Source organism: Phoca vitulina, unplaced genomic scaffold (genome assembly GCF_004348235.1).
Source record: "Phoca vitulina isolate PV1807 unplaced genomic scaffold, GSC_HSeal_1.0 scaffold5, whole genome shotgun sequence".
NCBI lineage: Eukaryota > Metazoa > Chordata > Mammalia > Carnivora > Phocidae > Phoca > Phoca vitulina.
The window spans coordinates 31497318-31521061 of record NW_022589708.1 but is presented as its reverse complement, the minus strand read 5'-3'; the positions used below and the strand labels follow the sequence as shown (position 1 = coordinate 31521061).

Here is a 23744-nt window from a genome sequence, read left to right as displayed (position 1 = left end):
CGTCCTCGTTGCGTGGGGTTGGGGGCGGGGTGGGGGGGGCGTCAGGCGGGGCGGCCGGGGGGGGGAGGGGAGGGCATGTTTTTAATTGATCCCCTAACAATGAATCTGGGAAGGACTCAACTGTCAAGAATTCAAAGTGCCATGACCCGTAAGCAAACTTTGACCATCAATGAAATTAGCCATGATGTGTCATGTATCAGATCTGAAGAAAATAACTTTAACATAAACTACCCAAAATCATAAAACATTCCTTACAGTCCTGGGAAAATGCAATTTCTTCCTCCTTATTGACAGAACCCAAAAATCTTAATACAATAAAATTAGTGATAACTTCCAAATATAAAGAACATGCTGTACTCCCATTTCAACAGAGGTGAAAGCTAAAAATAAGCTTTGAACAAATAAGCACAAAATGAAATTCATTTTAATCATGGTTGGAATGTTGAGACAATTTGTAAAAATGGTATTTTAACATACATCTAACTGCAGTCATATAAGTTAAAATTGCTCTCTTCATACTGGGAGTTTTTAATGTTAAAGTATTAAACTAGCTTACAAAATAACTGATGAAATCTAAGACAATGAGCTTTTATTTTCTTCAATTCAGCCACAGGCCTTTTGTAAAAAACTCTTTCAATGACAGATACTAAAATAATGAATTAAGAAAAAAAGTCTTATTTGCAGGATGTTTTTCTCCTTTGACTATTATTAATTCCCCAGCTATCAAAGGAACTGCCATATGTTGCAACTGAGACTTTATTTATATTTAGACAACATTATTTTTCTAAAGAACCTAAAGTACTTTGCAAACATTAAAGAGCTATTTTTAGAATAGCATTTTGGGGGCTTATCACATAGTAAAAACTCTTTACACTTTTATTTTAAAACCAGTTTTCAAAGACACAATCACTGTTATAAAGTTTTGTTTAGATTCCCCTAGCCATTAGATAAAGGGGCGTGCCTGTTTTTAAGGAAGTAAAAATGCACTGTTTGGTAACAGACACCTCAATTTAGTAGACTTTGGAAAAATATTAGAAAATAGATTTTGGCCTCTTTTACGACACTGCTTTTTAAATCACCCAAGCTGGTATTGATTCTGTCTCCAATTAGTGCGTAAAAAAAAACTGAAAAAAAAAAAAAAAGTTTTCTTTCCACTCAACATCCTCAACATCTAAACGCAGATTCATGCTTGCTGACAATCTGACATCGTTGTCAACCAACTTTTCCCTAAACCCTGCTCCCAAATAGCCTCACAGCCCCCAGTCCTGCAGGTCCTGCTGTAACTAGGACTCAACGTTCCACGTGGGTTAAGGTGCAGGACTCGACCAAGCCGGAGAGTGAGTGCAGGGCCTTGAGGACCCCAACTCTCTCCAGTGTCTCCTCTCACACACGTACAGACGCAAACACAAGGCCAAAGCCAGGCTTCCCTCCTCCAGGCACACCCCAAACACCGCAGTCCTCCCGAGACGCGCGCTGCTCGCCGCGTCCTCCTGGGGCGCACCCGCTCCTCCACCACCCCGGGACCACTCTCCGCCTCCCTCCCTCTCTCCTGCTCCAGCGTGGGGTCCGCTCCCGCCACCCCGCCCACCCTCGAACGCTAGCTGCGCGACTCCTGGTCCTTGGGACCGGAGGAGCGGACGCTCGAGCGCGCCACGTGGAGGGCGCGCGCCAGCAGCCTGACCACAGTCAGTCAGCCCTTCCTGAGGCGCCCCAGTGTCTCCAGCCCGGCTATTCCTCCCCAGTGCGCCGGACCCTCCCCCGCGCCTCCAGCAGCCGTCTTGCCTGATTGGGGTCTGTGGCGCGGAAAACGTGGCAGGCCATCTGCGACTCAGGGTCGTCGGGCTGCGCCTTGATCAGGTAGGCAAAGTAGGTGAGATCGTGGCTGTTGTGAATGAAGCGCGAGATGTGCTGTGCCTTGTGCTCGAAGATGAACACCGCCGGGTTGGGCTGCGTCGCCGCGGGGCCTAGGCACCCCGCGGCCCCGACGCCCGGAGCGGGGACACAGCGCAGGAAGGGCGCGCTGAGCACCAGGAGCACCTCGCGGGCGGCCGGCGCCCCGCAGCCGCCCGCCTCGGGCTTCTGGCTGCGCCGGCGGATCTCAGCCATGAGCCAGGGCAGCATGGGCAGCGTGGTCCTGCGGTCCAGGCACGACCCCCCCACGTACCACAGCCGAAACCGTTTGTCGCCCGGCTTCCCGGGGCCCGGCTGCGCAGGGGCGCCCGGCTCGGGCTCCAGAGGGTGCGGGAACGGCTCATCCTGAATGCAGCTGGGGGGCTCCATAACTCGCGCCTCACGAAGGCACCGAGGCGGCCGCGTAGGCGTGCCGCGCCCCCAACTCCCGCGCTGAAGGCGCTGCCGAAACTGTGCCAACTGCCGCACCCGACCCCCGCGCCCTCTTTGGCACGGCAAGACCACGAACTCCGCGCTTCAGCGGCCCTGCCCCATGCGGCACTCCCCCTGGCGCGGCTCGGAGGCTCGGGCGGCGGGCACGGCGGGGGCGTCCCGTAACCCGACTGGCAGGAGAGCGCGGGTTAAATCGTCATCCTCCTTCCTCGCGCTAGCGCCTAGGGAGCCGCACTTCCTCCTTCCTCCGCCGCGGGCACCGCGCCGCTGCCCGTCGCCGCCGGCTCCAGCGCCGCAGAGCCGCTGCGGCCGCCGCGCTCGCCCGGGGCAGGCAGACGGAGGCTGGGCGGGGAATGGGCTGTGGGCGGGCGGGTGACTTGGGGCGGAGCTGACTCCTACCAGGGTGACCGGCTGTCACCTGGAAGGTCGGGGCCGCCGGGCTTCGGCGCGATCAGTCCTCGGGAAGGGCCTGCGAGAACTGGTCCACTGGAAAACAACAAAACCAAAACGTGGCCACGCGGGGCCGCTCCCCCCTGCTGTCGCCGCGGCCCAGCTCGCGGCTCCTCCTCCCAACTGTTCCCGGCCCTCCCTCGCTCCTTCCTTCCTTCCAGGCTGCTACTTTAATCGAGCTGCTACCCCGCCTCCCGTCCGGCGGGCGGAGAGCGTCGCCTGTAAAAGCTTTTCTTTTTTTTTTTTTTTCCGTGAAGTCGCCTCTCCGCCTCTTCCTCCGGCCCCTGTCCCACCCCGCCCCTGGGGCAGCAGTCCTGCTGCGGGCGCGGGCACTGCCCGGATCTACACCGCCTCTCCCGGGTCTCCGACATCTCCGTCCCCTTGCGCCTCCCTCCTGCCCCCTGGCGAGGGGGCCCCTCTCCAGCGGGCATTGGGATTTCTTTTTTACGAACAGTATTTGCATGGTTTCAGTTCTTTCTGAAGCTTGCATGATAATTTCTGAATCTTATTTCCAAATAACTACCCAAAAGAATCCTATTCTATCCATCACATATGCCCAGTCCAGAGGTTGAGTAGAGATTTCTCACTCTTTTATATGTAGTAATATATATTTCCAAGGTACTCAGAAGACGTTTTAGGGATAATTTGATCATTCTAACTTTAAAGCAGAAAAAGAAGTATTCTTTTTTTTTTCATTTTTGGCAAATTAGATTCTCGTTCTTTTTGCTCTTACCGAATTATGATGAAGAATTCGATAAGTAAACAAAATAAATGGGAAAGACAGTGAAAGTTCCCAATTTTCCCCAAAGTAAGGAATGTAAACCCAAAACCCAAAGGTTTCTTACTGTTTTTAGTTTAATGGTATGCTCACTTTCTGTAAGGTCCTGGAGTTATTTTTTATCCTATTTATGTAAGATGACTATGAGCAGTTGCCATTATTCCTATGCTGAATTTCTGGTTGCACCCTGATGGTTCTCTTGTAAATAAGCATCTAAGCTCCAAGATGGAGACCTTGTTAATTGTTGAGGTTTAGTCACTTGGTTTAACCACTCCACCTCATCTTTGTGCAAAATAGACCCATGTCTTCAAGATGCAGTGAAAAGTTCCTGGAATACAGACTGAAACCTTCTAGAACCTTACCAGTAACTCTCTTCTACAAATTCCATTTCCCTAGGCCACATATGTGGGATCCAAAAAAAGAGGGAGAAAAGAACAAAGATCTGGGGAGAGCATGGAAATCTTGTGAGTTCTACCAAGTCAACCAGCTTGGGAGCTAGGATTGAATTTGAAACCCCCGCAGACCATTTCCTAATGGTAAAAGAAAGTGAAGCAATAAATTCCCACTTGTTGACAGAAAAACAGAATTATCTTTTATCACGTGATATCCTAACTGTGATTGCCTCCTGCTCAGCCTTTAGCCTTTTCTTTGTAACTTTTTTGCGATATTTATCTTACTATGCAGTGAGTATTATTACTGTCAACCACTATCTGATCCTCTCTGCATCCTGGCACGTGGGAAGATAGCTCTTCTATGCCCCCCTTAAATTTAGGCATGGGTCATAAGACTTGTTTTGGCAGTGAAGTGACTTGGGTCACATCTTTAATAGAAGCATTTAATTGCCAGTAGTTGCCCCTCCAGCCCACTGTTCCCCTCCAGTGGTCATCACGGAAACCTGTTCATATGGAGGTTGCTCATGATCAAAGCCCAGAATGCTGAGCCAACACAAGGACCGCTGTGCTGGAGAATCTCCTGGGCCCACAGCACACTGCTTATGAGTGAAAAATAAACTTTCTGGTTCTGTTAAGCCACTGAGATTATGGGGTTGTTTGCTACCCTGTTGTTAATCTTCTCCTGTCCAATAAAATTATTATACTGTAGTATATTTATATGATTTGTCTTATTATCATTTATATATTTGGATTTATTACATGCATGAACTAGATGGTAAGTTATACTTACCCCCATTGTAGCACCCGTAGGACCTTACAGAATTGCATGCACATGAAAAGTACTCCATTATATATTTGATCACTGAAGATAAGAAGACAAGACATAATTTTAAAATGTTTGGTAGGAATTACAAAGAATATGCAGGTTTATGATGTTTACTAAATGGTGGAGCAATAAATCAACCTCTGACCCCCAACCCTTCCATTATCAACCCCAGTCCACCCCCCAAAAAAGGCTAAAGAATATGTTCAGAAAAACATTTCCAATAATCTGCAAGAAATATCTCCTGAATTAGTCTTATAGGCACCACCACCTGTGATACCCAAAAGTGAACTCTTATATTAAACAAAAAAATAGTGCTCTTCTAACATCCCAGTCTAAATTAATGGTGTCACCGTTAATTAGAAGTGGTAAGATCTGGTCAAATCCTAGTTAAAAAATTTATACCACATGAGAAATATAAAAGCCTGAGCTAGTGTGGTGGTGTAAGACTGGAAAGGTTTATTGCAATCTCTTGATCATTCTAACTTTAAAGCAGAAAAAGTATTCTTTTTTTTTCTTCAGTGTAGTAGTGTAGAGATTTCTCACTCTTTTATATGTAGTAATATATATTTCCAAGGTACTCAGAAGACATTTTAAGGATAATCTGATCATTCTAACTTTAAAGCAGAAAAAGAAGTGTTCTTTTTTTTTTTTTTTTCATTTTTAGCAAACTAGATTCTCGTTCTTGTTTCCTTGCTGCTAAGACTTTGTGCTCTCTCTATCTCTCTGACTCTCTCTTTCTCTCTATTCCGTTCTGTGTCCCTGTCCAACATCTACTTTTCTTCTCTGCTTAAAAATCTCTAAAAGAAGATACATTTTTTGAAGCTCAAAACACAAATCTTTCTAGTCTTATATCTGGCTCCTGTCTCCCCTACTCCCACATCCAGACAGCCTCTCCATCCACAACCACATATGTGCTCACTGTCTGGGGCTTCGTAGGCACCTTCCTCTCCCAGTTGCTCTTCTTCCTATAACCCCCCAACTCTGGAATTCCCCCTGCCCATCCCTGTCCTTCACTACTTGAATACCCATTCATTGTTCAAGACCCAACTCAAAATTCACTGTTCTGTGAACCTGTTTCTCATCTCCCCAGAGTTAGTGGCCCTCTCTTCTTTGCTCTTTTTTATGCGTTCCACTATTATAGCTCTTAACACATTCTTTGTAATTATCGGGTGATTTGTCTGTGTGTCCCCCCCCCCCCCAGCTACCAAGGGCATTTTGAGAGAGGGATTATTTTTGTTGTTGTTGTTCCATGTTTTCCTCCAGCAAGGTAGCTGACATGTAATAGGTTCTTTTTTTTTAATTTATTATTATTATTTTTTAATGTAGTGTTCCATGATTCATTGTTTGCGTCTAACACCCAGTGCTCCACGCAATACGTGCCCTCCTTAATACCTGTCACCAGGCTAACCGTCCCCCCAGCACCCTCCCCTCTAAAACCCTGTTTGTTTCTCAAAGTCCATAGTCTCCCATGGTTCGTCTCCCTCTCCAATTCCCCCCCTTCATTAGCACTCACCATAGCACATACCCTCCCCAATGTCTATCACCCAGACACCCCATCCCTCCCACCCCTCACCACTCCAGCAACCCTCAGTTTGTTTCCTGAGATTAAGAATTACTCATATCAGTGAGATCATATGATACATGTCTTTCTCTGTTTGACTTATTTCACTTAGCATAATACCCTCCAGTTTCATCCACGTTGTTGCAAATGGCGAGATTTCGTGGTTTTTTTTTTGATGGCTGCATAATATTCCACCATATATATATACCACATATTCTTTATCCATTCATCTGTTGACGGACATCTTGGCTCTTTCCATTGTTTGGCTATGTGGACATTGCTGCTATAAACATTGGGGTGCACGTACCCCTTTGGATCACTACATTTGTATCTTTGGGGTAGATACCCAGTAGTGCAATTGCTGGGTCATAGGGTAGCTCTATTTTCAACTTTTTGAGGCACCTCCATACTGTTTTCCAGAGTGGCTACACCAGCTTGCATTCCCACCAACAGTGTAGGAGGGTTCCCCTTTCTCCACATCCTCGCCAATATCTGTTGTTTCCTGACTTGTTAATTTTAGCCATTCTGACTGGTGTGAGGTGGTATCTCATTGAGGTTTTGATTTGGATTTCCCTGATGCTGAGCGATATTGAGCATGTAATATGAATTGAATAAATAGCAAATTAGAATTGAAGAAACCAAAGATTATAAAGAGAGTTTTAATATCACAGAAGTGATATACCAAATGATATAATTGGCTTATTTCATAAACATACTAAATATATCTACCAGCTAACTATAAAGTACTAGAAAATATAGGATGCCTTCCAACAATTGTAATGGAGCTCTGAGTGGAGGTGGCAAATAAAGCACCTGTCTCCCCTACTCCCACATCCAGACAGCCTCTCCATCCACAACCACATATGTGCTCACTCTCTGGGGCTTCGTAGGCACCTTCCTACGAAGGAAGTTTGTGACTGAATAAAATTTTGAGATAATAAGAGGGTTTTTCCTCCATTGTTCCCTGTGACCTTCCCTCAGCCCGGACAGCCAGGACACTGAATCTTCTCTGCTCCAGGGGAAGGATGACACAGCAAAATACAGATAACAAAAGATACCATTCTTAGCCTTGAGGTCTCAAAAGCTAAGGACCTGGGAAAGGCAAAAGATTTAGAGCATGTGCTCTGAGTCAGTTTCTCCTGCTCTAGATACTTGAAGTTTTCCCAAACTTGGGAGATGGAGATGAAGAAGGAATAAGTAAGAGGTAACTACTAGGGAACCAAAATACAATGTATGACTTCCAAACCAGTAGAATATTTATCCATCCAGTGGAAAAGGAAAGGGAATAAGAAGGAGGAAAAAAGGAAACAAAATTAAAGTATGATAAATAGAAAATTTACAATAGTATGGCTAAACTAACTCCAAATAGTAACTATAATAAATGTAAATTACTCTAACCCACCAAAAGATAACAACTTAATGATCCAGAATCTGTTGTTTACAGAATCACTTTAAAAACACAGCCATATGGAAAATGTGCAATAAATACATAGAAGAAAATATATCAGGCACAGAATGAAAAGAAAACCAGAGTAGTGGTTTCATATCCAATTAAATAGAAATTGAGGCTAATGAAGGGGGTCACAAAGAAAGATTTGCCAGTGAAAGCACTAAGAAGATATTTTTAAACACATATGCACTAAGGAAATTGCTTTCAAATACATAAAACAACTAAGAGAGTGACAGGAAAAATAAATACATCAACATTTTTAGGTGGTGATTTTAACAAATCATTTTCAGATACAGTGAGATTAAATAAACTAAGTATAATCAGATCTATAAATTTGATGAATAGAAAATTCAAAATTTTTATACAGTACCTGTGAAAGAAACAAAAAATGACAATACACTGTGTCACATGATTGTGACCCATAAATTCCGAAGAATTGTTATCGTATAGATCATGTTTTCTGATTATTATTCAAGGTAAATTAAAGATTTTATTTATTTGGGAGAGAGAGAGGGCAAGAGTGAGAGAGAGAGAGAGAGAGAGCAAGAGTAGGGGGAGGGGCAGAGGGAGAGGAAGAAGCAAACTCCCACTGAGCAGGGAGCCCAACTTTGGGCTCGATCCCAGGACTCTGAGATCATGACCTAAGCCAAAGGCAGATGCTTAACCCACTGAGCCACCCAGGTGCTCCTTAATACATGGAATTAAATGATAAAAGTAATTTAATGTCAAAACTTGTCAAATACGTGTAAATGTATTGATGAAAATAAATAATAAAATCAAATTAAAAAAAAAAAGAATGGGGATGCCTGGGTGGCTCAGTCAGTTAAGCGTCTGCCTTGGGCTCGGGTCATGATCCCAGGGTCCTGGGATCAAGCCCCAAATCAGGCTACTTGCTCAGCCGGGAGCCTGCTTCTCCCTCTGCCTGCCGCTCCCTCCTGCTTGTGCGTTCTCTCTCCCCCTCTCTCTCTCTCTGACAAATAAATAAATAAAATCTTTAAAAAAAAAAAAAATGAATGAATGAAAGTAAATGAACTAAAAATTCAACTTAAAAAAATTGAAAAAATGTCATGGAGAAGCCCAAAGAAATATGAGGAGAAAATAATAGAGAGAAGTTTAGAAATTAGGAAAATAAAAAATGGGAAAACAATAGAAGGGAATAGCAAATAATAGTCTCATCATATCTATTGATCATCTGTATTTCTCCTTGAAGAACTTGGTGTTAATATCTTTTGTCTTTTTTTTTTTTTTTAAACCAGGGTCAAATTATAGAATTGTCCTGTATTAGGGTATTAGGGATAGTAACATTTTGTCCAAAATATATTTCATATGTTTTTCCCAGTTTATCATTTATCTTTTTTGAATGTAACAAAAAGAGGGAATACAGATTTTTTTTCAAACATTCATGGAATATTGAAAGAAATTACACCTGCCACAAATTTAGCTAGTTATTCATTTACACCAGCCCACACCCCAAATATAGGCATTACTTATTAATGCTCTTGACAGATAAATGGATGGCAAGAATTATAAAAGTGCCATTTTTTTTTAAATTAGGAAATTGAAGCACAAAATAAGTGGGTAATGAAAGTAATGTGATAGAAAATGAATGGAATGAATAGCAACTGATTGCTAATCAAATGCACAGTGCTTTGCAAACAGAAGGTGATTAATAAATGTCTGGTGAATGAATGGATTTAAAGCTCTCTCAAATGCCAAAGGACAGAATCAGTTAGTTTCAGAAGTTAAAAATTTCTACCGAGGAAACAGATTTTTCTTTTACCATAAGGCTGAGATAATTTTACAATACCTATTTTTGTCTGACTGTATAATTCAGAAGTGCTTCGCGTTATCTAAAAAATTTGGTTGTTATAAAACCTATTTGAGGGGTGAAAGGAAACAGAATTAAAATGAACATTTATTTAATGCATGCTCTCAAGTCAAACAGCTCCAGACCTCAACGAAGCATATGAAATCAGCCACACGTCGTGAAGTATGCATATTTGAGTGAAGACATTAGTGTAGCGAGATTAGATATTTTCCCCACTAAACACTCCTTTATCATTGAATGAAATTTCACATTTATGCTCTTCAAAATTGTGTAGATTTACATTGGTATTATTGACTATTTTCTCTTGAACTTGGTGACATTTTTTGCCACCAAAAGCATATTGGTACTACAATAAAACTGTCCCCTTGTAAGACTTCTTGTTTACTTACTATTTCTAATTGGCCCTAAGAAGCTTAAAAAGGAATCTATTTTAAGTCTGTCATGGATGAACTGGTTCATATTTTCCTTGATGATTTTAAAATGCAATTTTCAAGCTTCTAATATAATACAGATTAAAATGAACAAATATACGAATAGTATTTTTAAAACCCATTATTGTTTGGAATAGATAACATAACATACGTAGATGGTAGAAAATTCAAAAAGTTACAAAAAATAGGGGCAGCTGGGTGGTTCCATTGGTTCAGCATCCAACTCTTGATTTCGGCTCAGGTCATGATCTAAGGGTAGTGAGATCAAATCCCATGTGGGGAATCTGTGCTCAGCAGGAAGTCTGCTTGAAGATTCTCTCCCTCTGTCCCTCCCCCTGCTTACACTCTCTCTCTCTCTCTCTTAAAAAAATAAGGTTACAAAAAACATAAATATAGCAAAATACAAGCCCTCCTTCTACTCCTTTCCCCAGCAACCCATTTTCTTCCTGGAAGTAGTCATTTTTACACATTTATTTTATATGGATCTAAAAATGAGATAATAGCCACCATTTGTTGAGTATTTACTCTGCACAAAGAATCCTCATGACAGTCATGTGGGATTAGTAGTACTATTATTTTTTCTTTTTTTTTAAGGAGATATATGCCATTTTTGCTGTGGCCTCTTCTCTAGGATTAGCTATGGAGAGTCTGTTCTGCCAGTCTTGGGTTGTTCTCTGGGTTATTTACACTGATGTGGGTGTTATCTAGGTTTATCTGTGGGATGAGGAGAGCTGTGGGATGAGGAAGTCTTGTGGGTTGTTTCTACCAACTCAACCAGTTTGGGAGCTAGGATTGAATTTGGAACCCCAGCAGACCATTTCCTAACGGTAAAAGAAAGTGAAGCAATGAACTTTCACTCATTGACAGAGAAACAGAAGAATTGTCTTTTATCACATGACATCCTAACTGTGATTGCCTCCTGTTCTAAAAGCCTTCAGCCTTTTCTTTGTAACTTTTTTGTGATGTTCAGCTTACTATGCAGTGAGTATTAGTACTGTTTACCAATATTTGATCTTCTCTGCATCCTGACACATGGGAAGATAGCTCTTCTCTGCCCCCCTTAAATTTAGGCATGGGTCATAAGACTTGTTTTGGCAATGAAGTGATTTGGGTCACATCTTCAGTAGATGTTACTGAGAGGCTAGAACCTGCCAGTCTGGAATATAAACTATCTCTTATTTACAGGTTCTTAAGCAAATAAGGTTCTCAAATTAAGACACGGCCTAAGGATAAAGGTCAAATCAAAGGTATGGCCGTAAGACACTTTTTTAAAGCTTCTAAGGAATTTAAATTGGTGCTTTCTCAGCTAAACAAAATGGCATTTTGAAAGCACAAAGCTATAGTCCTACAGAAGCCTGATACCAAAGTAGCAATAAATCAGTCTAAAAGGAGAAAACTGTTTTAAAAAACAACTGTGGCTTTGGCTTCTAGAGCATGGTGTGGGCTTTGATCTGAAATATAGAAAGCCCCCAGAGTTCTAAGGGAATTGTATTAGCAAAAGTACTACCAGGCTAGATTCATAGAGACCATGAGTATTCAGATTTTAAAGAGGTTTCTGGACCCCTAACTTTACACAGACAGAAACAGGCTGAGAAGTTATTCAACAGGCATATGAGGAGATGCAATGGAATTGGGCATTTGGAATTTTATGTAACTGTGGGATATCAGAGCAGAGGAATCAGAGGAGTTAAACTACAGTTCTGAATCTTAGGAGAGAGATATGGGCTAGATATGTAAGTTTGAGAGTCTTTAGCACATAGTAAAAATACAAAAGTACAAATACAAGCTTTGAGCCTTGATTGAAGTATAGGTAAAATGTTAGGACCCCCACATCACATTATTCAATGAGAACCCCAAATAGAAACAAAATTGTTGACACAAGTGCTTTTGAGAATGCAAGGCACTGGGCTAATTTTACAACACTGTCATATCAGTCAGGTTCCTGGAAAGAAAAAAAAAAAAAATCACTGTAAATGAGTTCAAATTAAGACTTGAATGAAAGGAGTAACAAAGGTGGGGATGATATGATGGGAAAAAACAGAATATCAAGGGATTTGAGATACTTGCAACAATGGGAAACTATTATTACACCTAGGACCAAAAAGTCAATAGTAAAAAAACTGTTAATGGAATCTCATGGGAGGCACAGCCCAGCAGAACCTTTAGCTGGGAAGGGACACAACTACTGCCCAAGATGTGGCACTGAGCAGGACAGGAGCAGAGAAGAAATACCCTGACCTTGCTGTCCTCCTGTGTTACATCTCCTGCTGGTGTATCTCCCAGTGGACAAACCAAAGGAGCACAGGGGATATAGTTCTCAAAGGACAGTCTTCTAAGGCATAAAGCAAAGGAGAGAAGGGCAGACAATGTATCTAGATAAGTAAATGGAGAATAACGCAGGTGTTAAGATAAAGGAGAAGATTTAATAATATTTATAAATCATATATCATAAACCCACAAAGAATATGCAGCACTAGCCAGGTGGGAAGAAGGCCATGTTCAATTTACATATACAGGTTCTGCCCCTTATAAATATGAATCACTGGACAGTTTACTGAGAAGGACAAAAAGAACCTTCTTTGTGATAGTCTACCTTTTAATTACAAAAGGATTACCATCATCATCTTCTTCGGAATGTAACATTAACTCAAGGAAATAGATACTGTAAAGTTTGTTTTCCATTTTGTTATGATCATGTATTTTTGCACTACATCAGTATTGTGTGAACCTTCATCGATGTAACAATTGACTGTACACTGTACGCATCTACGTTGTAAAATATACCCAGCACTGGGATGACTAAGATACTACTATAAACCTAATAACTTTCTTTTGTCACTCCACTGGTATTTAATTGGCATGAAATAGATTGCTAATCAGGGTTCATTCACAGATTTATTTTGACCTTCTCCTTACAGGCCTATTTAAACAAAACAGTCTTTGAGATTCCAGCAGCTTCATGTCAACACAATGTCAAGTATCTTTCCTACATGATATGGATGATAATTACAGTCTTAGAAGCTGATGACATCAACCATAATGTGCTGACGAAGAGAAGGAAAGATTGCCCAGGAAACCCTGAGGAACATCAACACTGAAGAGAAATACAGACCAAAATGTAGCCTGCAAAAAGACTGAGAAGGATGAACTAGACGCATAGGGAGAATGTGGTATCATAGAAACCCTGTGAAAGAAGAAGTGGCCCACATTTTTAAATGCTGCATACAGATCAAAGTGAGAACTGAAGTGGTTCCATGCAGTTTAGCCACAAGCTGGTTCTTGGTGACCACAGTGAAAGCACTTTTACTGGGAGCCATAAGAGCAGTAGCTAGAAATCTGTGGGTTGCCGAATGAGTAAGATAGGCAGACATGAGAACACTGAGTACAGACCGTGTTTTAGAGATGTTTGGCTTTGAAGAGAAGAACTACAGGCTAGTAGCTGAAGAAGGAGGTATTGTGAAAGATTTTTCTTTTCAGTTGGTTTGGCCTAGTTGATTTTTCACTGGGAGAGAGCGTTGAGCATGGTTAAAGGCTATTGGGAAGGAGCCAGTGGAATGAGAGCAGTTGAATCTACAAAAGAGAGAATGGATAGAGCACGCTGTCTGTTACAAAGTAGATACTCATTAAGTGTTTATTAAGTAAAGGAGTAAATTCCTTGACAAGACAGGAAGTCGTTTAATCCAGAAACCAGGTGAAGGAATTATCCTTAAACAAGAGGTAGGATATCTCTTCTATCAAAAAAGCCAAGAAAAGGAAGTAAGTGTGGATACAGGTCATTTGGTAGATGTTGTATGAAGAACTGGAGAAATTTCCATCAGATGACTTCTATTTTCTCTGTGAAATGAAAGATGGGATCATCTCAGGGAAATGAAAGTATACTGGAACCATCAAGAAGAATGAAAAAGGTTGATGAAATAGTTTCGTGTTCTGAAAAGAAGCTTCAGAGGAAAGCCCTTTAGGCATCTGTCCGCCTCTGCGGTATATGTGGTGGCTCGTGAAAGGGGTTGTCCCGCATATACTCCCCATACTGGGCCTCAGTATTGAATCCAATCATCTGGCACCTTTACCGGTTCCTCCCTCACTTGAAACTCTAGACCACGAACTTCAATATTTGTTCTCTCCTTTATTTTCATGGAGGTGCTCCACCAGATTTGAAACATGACAGCTCCTGAGAGTCCACAGCCTTCGACGGTTCTGCCTCCCTACCTGGACAGTGTTTCATCATGCCCCCTTGAGGACATTTCTTATAGCTCATTACAGTTCTGACACCTCGCTACCCAGATACTGGGTAACCATCAAGGCACTCACCAGTCTTCAAAGGAGCAAACTGAGCATAAGATGTAAAAAGTGAGATACACCTACTTCACAGTCTACACAGTCCCTTTTCACAGAACTAGGGTCATCTTTGGGCAGAGGATCAAGGGCCCCAGAAGCCTGCCCTTAGGCCGCTGCTCTATCCTCCTAAGAGCTTAAACCCTCCACTTTCCCACGTGGCTGACGGTGGAAAGGACTTCTCCCTCCGAGAGGAGATCTTGCTTCAAAATCTACAGCACTCTGACCTTAGCCCATGGCATCAACAAGGAAATAATATAATACAGAAAACTTAGCACTCCCTTGAAAAAGAAAATAGTCGTTAAGATGAGTGGTTTTGTTACACAATCAGAGGAACTGCCAAATCTGTCTAAGGATAAATATTACCACCCAACATGAAAATTGAACAGAAGATTGAATAAACTATATGTTGATTTGTAGTCATTACCTAACCAATAAACAATATATATAGAATGCATTTTTTTTTTTTTACAAACTCTAGGGAATTTTAAATAAGTTCTTCTCAAAATTTAGCTTCATAGAGAACTTGGCCAAAATAGCAGATTATCTAATAGTGAGATTACTAAAGAGAAGACAGTGAAAAAGGTGGCCTAGAAAATTTATTAAGCAAATGGATGAAGGGAGGGGATGAAAGAAAGATAAAACGATGGTTCAGGGGTTAAAAATACTGCAAGAAATGGTGGGACTGTTTCTGGATTAGTTACTAAGTTTTCACAACTGTTTGCTCTAATGTGTGTGCAACAGATTAGTTAGACGAGGCCATATTTTTCAGGGTTATGGCTGTAACTCTAGAGAAGAATTATTAAATTCTGCTTTGGATTATTAAACTCCATACATAACTTTTATTAAAATTCCACTCCTTTCTCAGCTACCCATTATGATATTCCTTGTTCTAAAATAATTCTCCTTTGTTAAGTGGTCCATTGCTTTCCTTAAAAAAAAAAAGAAGGCAGTGAGAGGCAGATCTCTGGAAGAGATCTATTTCTTCTTTTTTTTCTTGTTACTCTGCAAAAACAACAGAAGGATTCCTGGAATAAGGGAAAATTTATCTTTTTGGACCTCCCCCATTGTAAAAGTGTGGGAAAACTTATGTCATTTTCAAAATAAGCAGTAAAAAAGAACTGCGGCCAAATTTCATGCAAAATTATTATAAGAAGAAAAGGAATAAGGGGCAGAATAAAATCCCCATACACTATGATGAAAACACTTCAGAAAGACATGCCAACAAATTGGGAAACTGTAAAATCTAGTATTTCAAAATAAGCTAAAAAATTTTAAGAAAAGAATAAAAGCCATTAAAAAAAAACACATAAATTAGCATTAGAAAAACTCAAAAAATGCAAAATAAGAACCTGGGGTTTATTTATTTTTTTAAAGTTTTATTTATTTATTTTTAGAGAGAGAGAGTGGAGGGGGGAAGGGCAGAGGGAGAGAGAGAGAGAGAATGAATCCTCAAGCCGACTCCCCGCTGAGCGCTGAGCTGGTTGCTGGGCTCAATCCCATGAACCTGAGATCATGACCCCAATCCGAAATCAAGAGTCGGACACTACACCAACTAGCCACTCAGGAGCCCCAGAATCAGGGGTTTTAAAGCAAAGATGCAAAGAACTTTGCTAAATTTCTTTCATTTGTCCCTTCAAAGATCAACTTGAGCCAACTCTTAGGTTTTGCCATGGCCCTCAGCAAGATGGACACACAATAGCAGATTAGGCATGATAGCTTTCATTGAACAAGAACACAATGAGAAAGCAGAAGGAAAAGAGGCAAAGGCAAAGGAAATGTAAAGCACTAGAAAGGTTCTCTTGTGCAAACAAAAAGACTAAATGTGACAGAATATCATGAAAGGAAAAAATGCAGATTGTGTAGCAGAAGGAAATTTAAATGCCCAACTTGAACCAAGCAAATTTAAAAGTCTTCTGAGCCAGAAATGACCTTATTACAGACCTAAGAGAAGCAAAACAGATGCTCAACAAAGTGGTAATAAAATGTACAACGAGCCACTGAGTGCTGGAAGCACCGCCCTCCTGCTATGGTTTCTAATGACTGTTCATTGAATCAGGACTTCCTTTTAGTAAAGGCTAAAGTGTAAAAAATGATCCCTATAGGCAAAATTGCAGAAGTCTAAATTGATCAGGAGGCCTACCTGTCTCAGTAAATAGCCAGCTGTGTTGAAATCCATAATGGAGGTCACAAAATAAAGTTTTCCAATACCTTAAAAAGCCAGCTGGATCTCTTAGTTCAGGAATGATGCCAGAAGTATGGTGAGCCTTGTTTGATATGAATAGCAACAGAAAGTTTTGGGATTAAGCCTGTGGGAGGTGGAGCTTTCTCCGCTGCATATGACTATATTATGAAAGCATCTGATATTTGGAAAAACAAGATTTTCTATGTTACCCCCTTTGTTCTGATATAGTTCTATATTTATCAGTGGAATACCTCTTCCGTAGCTATTGCCTTTGTTCTAACCATTAACATAGGGAGAGAGATGTACTTGAACAAACAGGAACATGCCTCCAATTCTAGAAGTAATACAACTTTCAGTGGTTTTGAGCATGAGGTAGAGGGGATCAGACAATGGTTGTGTGACTTACCCAGTCTTCTGCCCACTCTCTAACTCCAGAGATCTAATTTAGAAAGTTTTAAGTAAGACAGACCAGAGACTGGACTCGAGTCCTCTCAGTCCTGACCACAAAATACAGCGCTCCCTGATAGCTGAAACCCTATGCCTCTTGAGTAGCATGACCTACAGGAGTGTAGAAGCAGGATGCTTACCAAAGGAGGGACTCCACTACGAAGACTGGCAAAGACCAAACCAAACCAGTCTGCACCAAGGTGGACTCCAGGGCTGACTTTTTCACTGACTTGTTCCCTCGTTATAATACTAAAAAGCACACTCAGGGGTGGGGATTTAACATGCTAATGAGACATGATGATGCATGGCAAAACGTGTTCTGTCCACTGAAACTTTGTGCCCAACTTCCTGTATCTCCCTGCCCCTACATGCTTAGATATCCCTCCTTTCCCACCTCAATCTCTTTAAAAATTTTCCCCAGCCTTTGTTTGGAGAGCCAGCATGAAGAACTTTTTCCTTCGTGCTGTCTCCTTTGTGCTCAAGCATAAGCCCTGATAAAAGCCTTGCCTGGAACTTCCAACTTGGTCTCTAGAATATTTCTATTGCTTGGAGAGCCCAGGGACCTGAGTGGGTAACATAAGCCCCTGAAAGTCTCTGCTATTTTGATTTAATATGCATGTGGCAAGCATTCATTATAGCAGGAGTAGCTTCTGTTATTTGGGCCTAGTAGTTTCCCTCATATGTAAATGTGCTTTATTTAATAAAACTAAAGGTTTATGTGGGGGAAAAATGAGGGACCTCAGGACATAACTTAAAAAAAAAAATTTAAGGAAACATAAACAAGAAACACGAGCATATAAAAGCAACAAATACTGTTTTAGCAGAAATCAAAGTTTAAGAGGAGAAAAATGTTAAAAATCAAAAAGAAATGAAGAAGGAGGTGAAACAGATTTGAGAGAAAGTAACAGATAAAAAAGACAAGTTCCTACATATGTATGCCAGAAGTATCCAAGGGAAAGAACCAGAGCAATAGAATAGAACAAAGTAATCCAAGAAAATTTTCCTGAAGGAAACAAAACAAAACAAAACAAAAAAGCCTAGAAAATATATTGAAAAGCATACCTGGAAACAGTGACACCAAAATGGCCAACATCAAGAATTGTTCTAGTAAAACAAATGAATTTTAAAGAAAAACTTCATTCTTTTGTATCAAGGCAAACAACAACAACTAATCACTTACGAGAGAAAGGATATCAATTGCCAGATCTTTCTACCTCAACCCTTTATGGGTTGAAGATAATAGAGTGACATATTTAACACACTCAAGGCAAGAAAATGTGACCTAAGGGTTTTGTACCATGCAAACTTATATACAAGAATAAAGACCCTAGACAAACAGTTATAAACATTAATGAACAAAACAAATATTGTTTCCATGCCCCTTTCTATCTATTAGAGAATGAGCTTCAAACAACTAAAATGGCTAGACAGACTTTGACATCAACATCAGGACTGGTGGTAAGCATTGCATATATATTGACCTATGGAACTAAGACTAAATAATGGATATAAAGGAGAGAATATAATATGTTATTGGTCACATAGTCTAATAAGGTAGACAATACAACTATCAAACATAGGAGGAGTAGGTGTGAGATGGGGAGAACATATGAAAAGTAGGAAAAGCTAGCTGATTACCTTATAGCTATTACCTGGAAATAGGATATTGCTTCACTTCAGGTGCTGGGAGAGAGAAAGAGGAGGAGGGAAAAAGAGGTGGTTAGCCAATTTCAATTATTTCTCATAGTAGAGAACAAAAAGAAAATTACTAAGGGTATGATATAAAGGTATTAGTATACAAACAGCCATCCAAGCAAAAATACAAATTTTACCAGTAAAAGAAATGCTGAGAGAAAGAGAGAAGGAGGGAGGGAGTAAGGAGAGAGGAAACAAAGATTATTTGTATAAAACACTTACTATGTATGTATAAATATAATATGAAGACAATATGGCAGTATGGAAGTCCTAGCCAGAGCAATTACACAAGAAAAAGAAATAAAAGGCATCGAAATTGGAAGGAAAGAAGTGAAACTGTCACTATTTGCAGATGACATGATATCATATACAGAAAATCTGAAAGACTCCATCAAAAAACTGTTAGAACTAACAAAAGACGGGGCACCTGGGTGGCTTAGTCGGTTAAGCATCTGTCTTCAGCTCAGGTCATGATCCCGGCGTCCTGGGATTGAGTCCCCCATCAGGCTCCTTCTCAGTGGGGAGCCTGCTTCTCCCTCTCCCTCTGCCCCTCCCACTGCTCGTTCTCTCTCCTTTCTCTATTTAAAAAAAAAGTAATAAAAAAAAAAGAACTAACAAAAGAGTTCAGTAAACTTGCAGGATACAAAAGTAATATACAGGGGCGCCTGGGTGGCTCAGTCGGTTAAGCAACTGCCTTCAGCTCATGTCATGATCCCAGGGTCCTGGGATTGAGCCCCACATCCGGCTCCCTGCTCGGCAGGAAGCCTCCTTCTCCCTCTCCCACTCCCCCTGCTCGTGTTCCCTCTCTCACTGTCTCTCTGTCAATTAAATAAATAAATAAAATCTTTAAAAAAAAGTAATATACAAAACTGTCGTTTTATGCATTAATAATGAACTATCAGAAAGAAAAGTTAAGAAAACAATCGCATTTGCAATTGCATCAAAAAGAATCAGATACCTAGCAATAAATTTATCTAAGGAGATGATAGATTTATATACTGAAAACTGTAAGACATTAATGAAAAAAGTTGAAGAAGACACAAATAAATGGGATGATAGTCCATGCTCATGGATTAGAATAATTAATATTATTAAAATGTATATAATAACCAAAGCAATCTATAGATTCAATGCAATTTTATCAAAATTCCAATGGCATTTTTCACAGAAATAGAACAAACAATCCTAAAATTTGGTGTGGAACCACAAAAAACCCTGAATAATCAAAACAAATATTGAGAAAGAACAAAGTTGGAGGCATCACACTTCCTGATTTCAAACTATACTATAAAGTTATAGTAATTAAAACAGTATGATATTAGCATAAAAACAGACACATAGATCAGTGGAACAGAATAGGGAGCCCAGAAATAAACCCACACATATTAATTGACATATATGTCAACACAGGCAAGAATATACAATGAGGGAAGGACAGTCTCTTCAATAAATGGTACTGGGAAAACTGGACAGTAACATTCAAAAGAATAAAACTGAACCAGTATCTTATACCATCACAAAAATGAATTCATAATGGATTAAAGAGATGAACATAAGGCCTGAAACCATAAACCTAATACTTATGGAAGAAAACATAGATGGTAAGCCTCTGCAATTATTTTCTTGATAATAACAGTTCTTTAATGACACATCTTAAATATTTCTTTCCCCTTTCCATTGGCACAGAAATGTGAAACACAGTAAGACATGTAAGTGTTTTCCTTAATCAGTGTTCTCCATACACTGAAATTGTAACTAGCCAAAGATTAATAGCTACTTTCTTGTAATTCAAAAGAACATAAATCAAAATCAAGTTAATCAAGCTATGCAATCCGTTATATTTAGTATTTCTTCGTGCTATGAAATGTTGGTTAAATCCATAGCTGGAATATTCCCCTTATCAAATAAAGGCCCTAGTAGAATCAGCACACTTGTTTGAGAATGATATATGAAACCGTACAGTTCATTTAACCAATTTCACATGTAAAAAGTTTCTTACTCAAATTTGAAAACATGTAATACTTAAATTCTGAAGTTTCTTTTTCTTTAAAAGATTTTACTTATTTATTTGACAGAGAGAGACACAGCAAGAGAGGGAACACAAGCAGGGGGAGTGGGAGAGGGAGAAGCAGGCTTCCTGCGGAGCAGGGAACCCTATGCAGGGCTCGATCCCAGGACCCCGGGATCATGACCTGAGCCCAAGGTAGACGCTTAACGACTGAGCCACCCAGGTGCCCCATTTCTGAAGTTTCTTAATCAGTGAATTCTTAATCAGTTTAGTAGAGTGTATAGGCTAAATTTACACTAACATCATTCATTACATGAGATTTAATGAAATTAATACCAATGAACTAGTACTAACACAGGTAGGTTATTTCTTTAGACAATATATAAGAAGCTATTTAGTAAGTTATCTCCAGAATTTTTAAATAAGTGTAATTATCCAGGTGCAGAAAAAAGTTAACATAGTTAAGTCCTAACTTAAAAAGTTTAAGTCCTTACTTAAAAAGTCCGCCCTTAGCTGACATCTGGGAACATGGATTTCTGGAAGGTTCCTACTGTTAACTGGTATTATGGCTCACAGTATCTAAACTGTTTGTACAAACAACATAATTTCTGCAGATTCCTGCTTTTCTTCTAAGAATCTGAAATTTGGGTATGTGCCAGGCAGGGGATGCTTATATGATCAGACCCCAGTTAAAACCTTGGGTGTTCATTCTCTAAAGAGCTTCCCCGGTTGGCAACATTTTGCACAATTTGTCACAACTTGTTTCTTGAGCAATTAAGCACATCTTGTGTGACTCCCCTGGAAGAGGAATCTTGGAAGCTTACATCTGGTTTACCTGGGACTTAGCCCCATGTACCTTTTCTTTTTGCTGGTTATGCTTTGTATCCTTTCACTATAATAAATCGTAACCATGTGTATGACTACATGCTGAGTGAGTCCTGTGAGTTTTCCTAAAGAATTCCCCAAACTCAGAGTTGTCTTGAGGACTCCCAACACAATCCCTTAATCTACTTTTACAAGAATCACTTAATTTGAGGATTAGTTGTTTGCACCTCAAGATAGGAAATGACTTCTAAATGCATTATTAATGAAAATTTAGGGATTCTCTAAGCACTGTCATTCAAGAAATCTATAACAATTGATTGTAACTGTAACTTATGATTTTGGTTACAGTGGTGTAACCAATGTTAGAAAGCATTGGTAGGAAATTATCTTTCAGCTGTTGTCAGGATGTTATCCAGAATGACATCTGACTCTTTGTAGAGTGCCCTCTTTATTAGGCAGGACCCCTGGGCAAAATTTGGATCTCTTTTGACTAAATTAGGCTTACCTTGAATCTATGCTTTGCTTTTATATTACAGTGACTCTAATGACTGGGTAAGTTTTTTTAAACTTTAGAAAACTAGTAAATTGCAACCCAGTCTAAACTACTGTACAAGATGGTATCCCGTACATGTTTCTCTGCACTAAGCTCATTTTAGCTATCGTATTTTCTGACTCATATTTTTTTGAGAGAGAGAGAGAGTACGCACAAGTGTGGGGGAGGGGCAGAGGGAGACGGAGCCAGAGAATCTTAAGCAGGCTCCATGACCAGTGCACAGCCTGACACAGGGCTCGATCTCATGACCCTAAGATCATGACCTGAGCTGAAATGAGGTGTCAGATGCTTAACTGACTGAGCCACCTAGGCGCCCCTACTCATACTTTTAATGTGTCCTAACTTCCTCAGTAGTTTTCTAACTCTTTTATTGTTTGTATTGTTGCCAGACATTTCAAAACTTTTCAGATGAGCCATGTAGGAAGGAACTTTTCAGATAAGCCATACAGGAAGGAAGAAAAGGAGTACTGAATCTATAATACATCCAAAGAAAGAATAGTGGGAAAAAAAGGCAAACAGTTAATACTGGGAAATGAGAACCAAAGACTGAAAATTCTAGATGCTAAGCACTTTTAAAATCAAGGTAGTATGTTGGAAGTTTCAATTCCTTTAAATAAATGTGACTATTTTGTCTTCTTTCTCATAAATCTGATACTTAAGTTAACTTGTCTCGGTAACAGAATATATGAAAACACTTGGGTTTTGCTTGATGAGTTCAAGGGCAATGTATTCCCTTTTGGAAACTAAAAGCTCATTAATACCTTTTCCAACTTAAGAATAAGTTTTCATTTTCCCAAAAGTTTACATTTAAGAGCAAGTGTTTAAAATTTGAAACACATTTTCCCACAGAAATGTTATTACAAACAGTGGTTAATTGCCAGGCCATCCCAGTGAACTCAAAACTCATAAAAAGCAAAAGTAGACATTGGCAATGAAAATAGTATAAAACTGTATTATGGAAAAAAAAAAAAAAAACCTTGCCTTTTAAATACAAAAGTTAAATTTCAACATGCAGTTTAAATGTATTCTAATCAGATCCATTACCCACAGTGTTTGAGCCAGGGCCTCACTTTGGGACTCTACATAAACACTGCAGATGAAGAGGGGAGGAGTGGAAAGTATCGAACTTGGGTGAGTGGGACATGGAGAGACCCTATGTCTGGGAAGGTAAGTACGTTGTATTTCCCAGCTTGGGGTGGAGGTGGTTTCTACTCTGATTTCTGGGAGTACAAGAAGTTGGTACCCCACAGAATGGAAAAGGGATGGAAAGGGGATTTTGGCTTCTCAGAATCCTAGAATCATTAATGTGCTACTATCCAGAGGGTGGGTAATAGGGTATATCTCTAGGCAGCTGGTAAGCATGAATGACCAGCTGGCTAACTCTTTAAGCAGGTGGGTTCTGAGTACCATAGGTGGGCAGCAACAGGCAGTAGACCCGGGACCCTCTTAGCAGTGTGCTTCCTGGCAGAGGAGAAAGAAACAAAGTGGATTCACATAGGGGACTTGTGGAAATGCTGACAGTGCGAAAAAGACATCATTTCCAACAGGGAAGATCAGAAGAGGAAACAAAGGTATAAGAGGTGTTTCTTGTGTCAATGCCAACCAACATGTTAAAGTCAACTGGGCTCACCATTTCTAAA

The 23744-nt window shown here is 40.3% G+C and overlaps 1 protein-coding gene and 1 pseudogene across 8 annotated transcripts in view; one reads left to right on the top strand and one right to left on the bottom strand.

Annotated features, from left to right (window-relative positions):
• The window catches only part of TBC1D4 (TBC1 domain family member 4), a 178914-nt gene extending 175913 nt beyond the window's left edge, over nucleotides 1-3001 (bottom strand). For 4 of the 8 annotated variants that reach the window (XM_032402846.1, XM_032402849.1, XM_032402850.1 and 1 more), the window contains exon 1: nucleotides 1783-2999. In XM_032402846.1, the coding sequence (XP_032258737.1) occupies nucleotides 1783-2280 (498 nt within the window). In that variant the 5' untranslated portion in view covers nucleotides 2281-2999. Of the gene's footprint in view, nucleotides 1-1782 lie in introns of all 8 variants that reach the window. The other 4 variants (XM_032402851.1, XM_032402848.1, XM_032402845.1 and 1 more) reach the window with 3 other exon arrangements.
• A 12916-nt stretch (nucleotides 3002-15917) lies between these two features.
• LOC116631297 lies at nucleotides 15918-19013 on the top strand (annotated as a pseudogene).
• Nucleotides 19014-23744: the final 4731 nt, after the last annotated feature.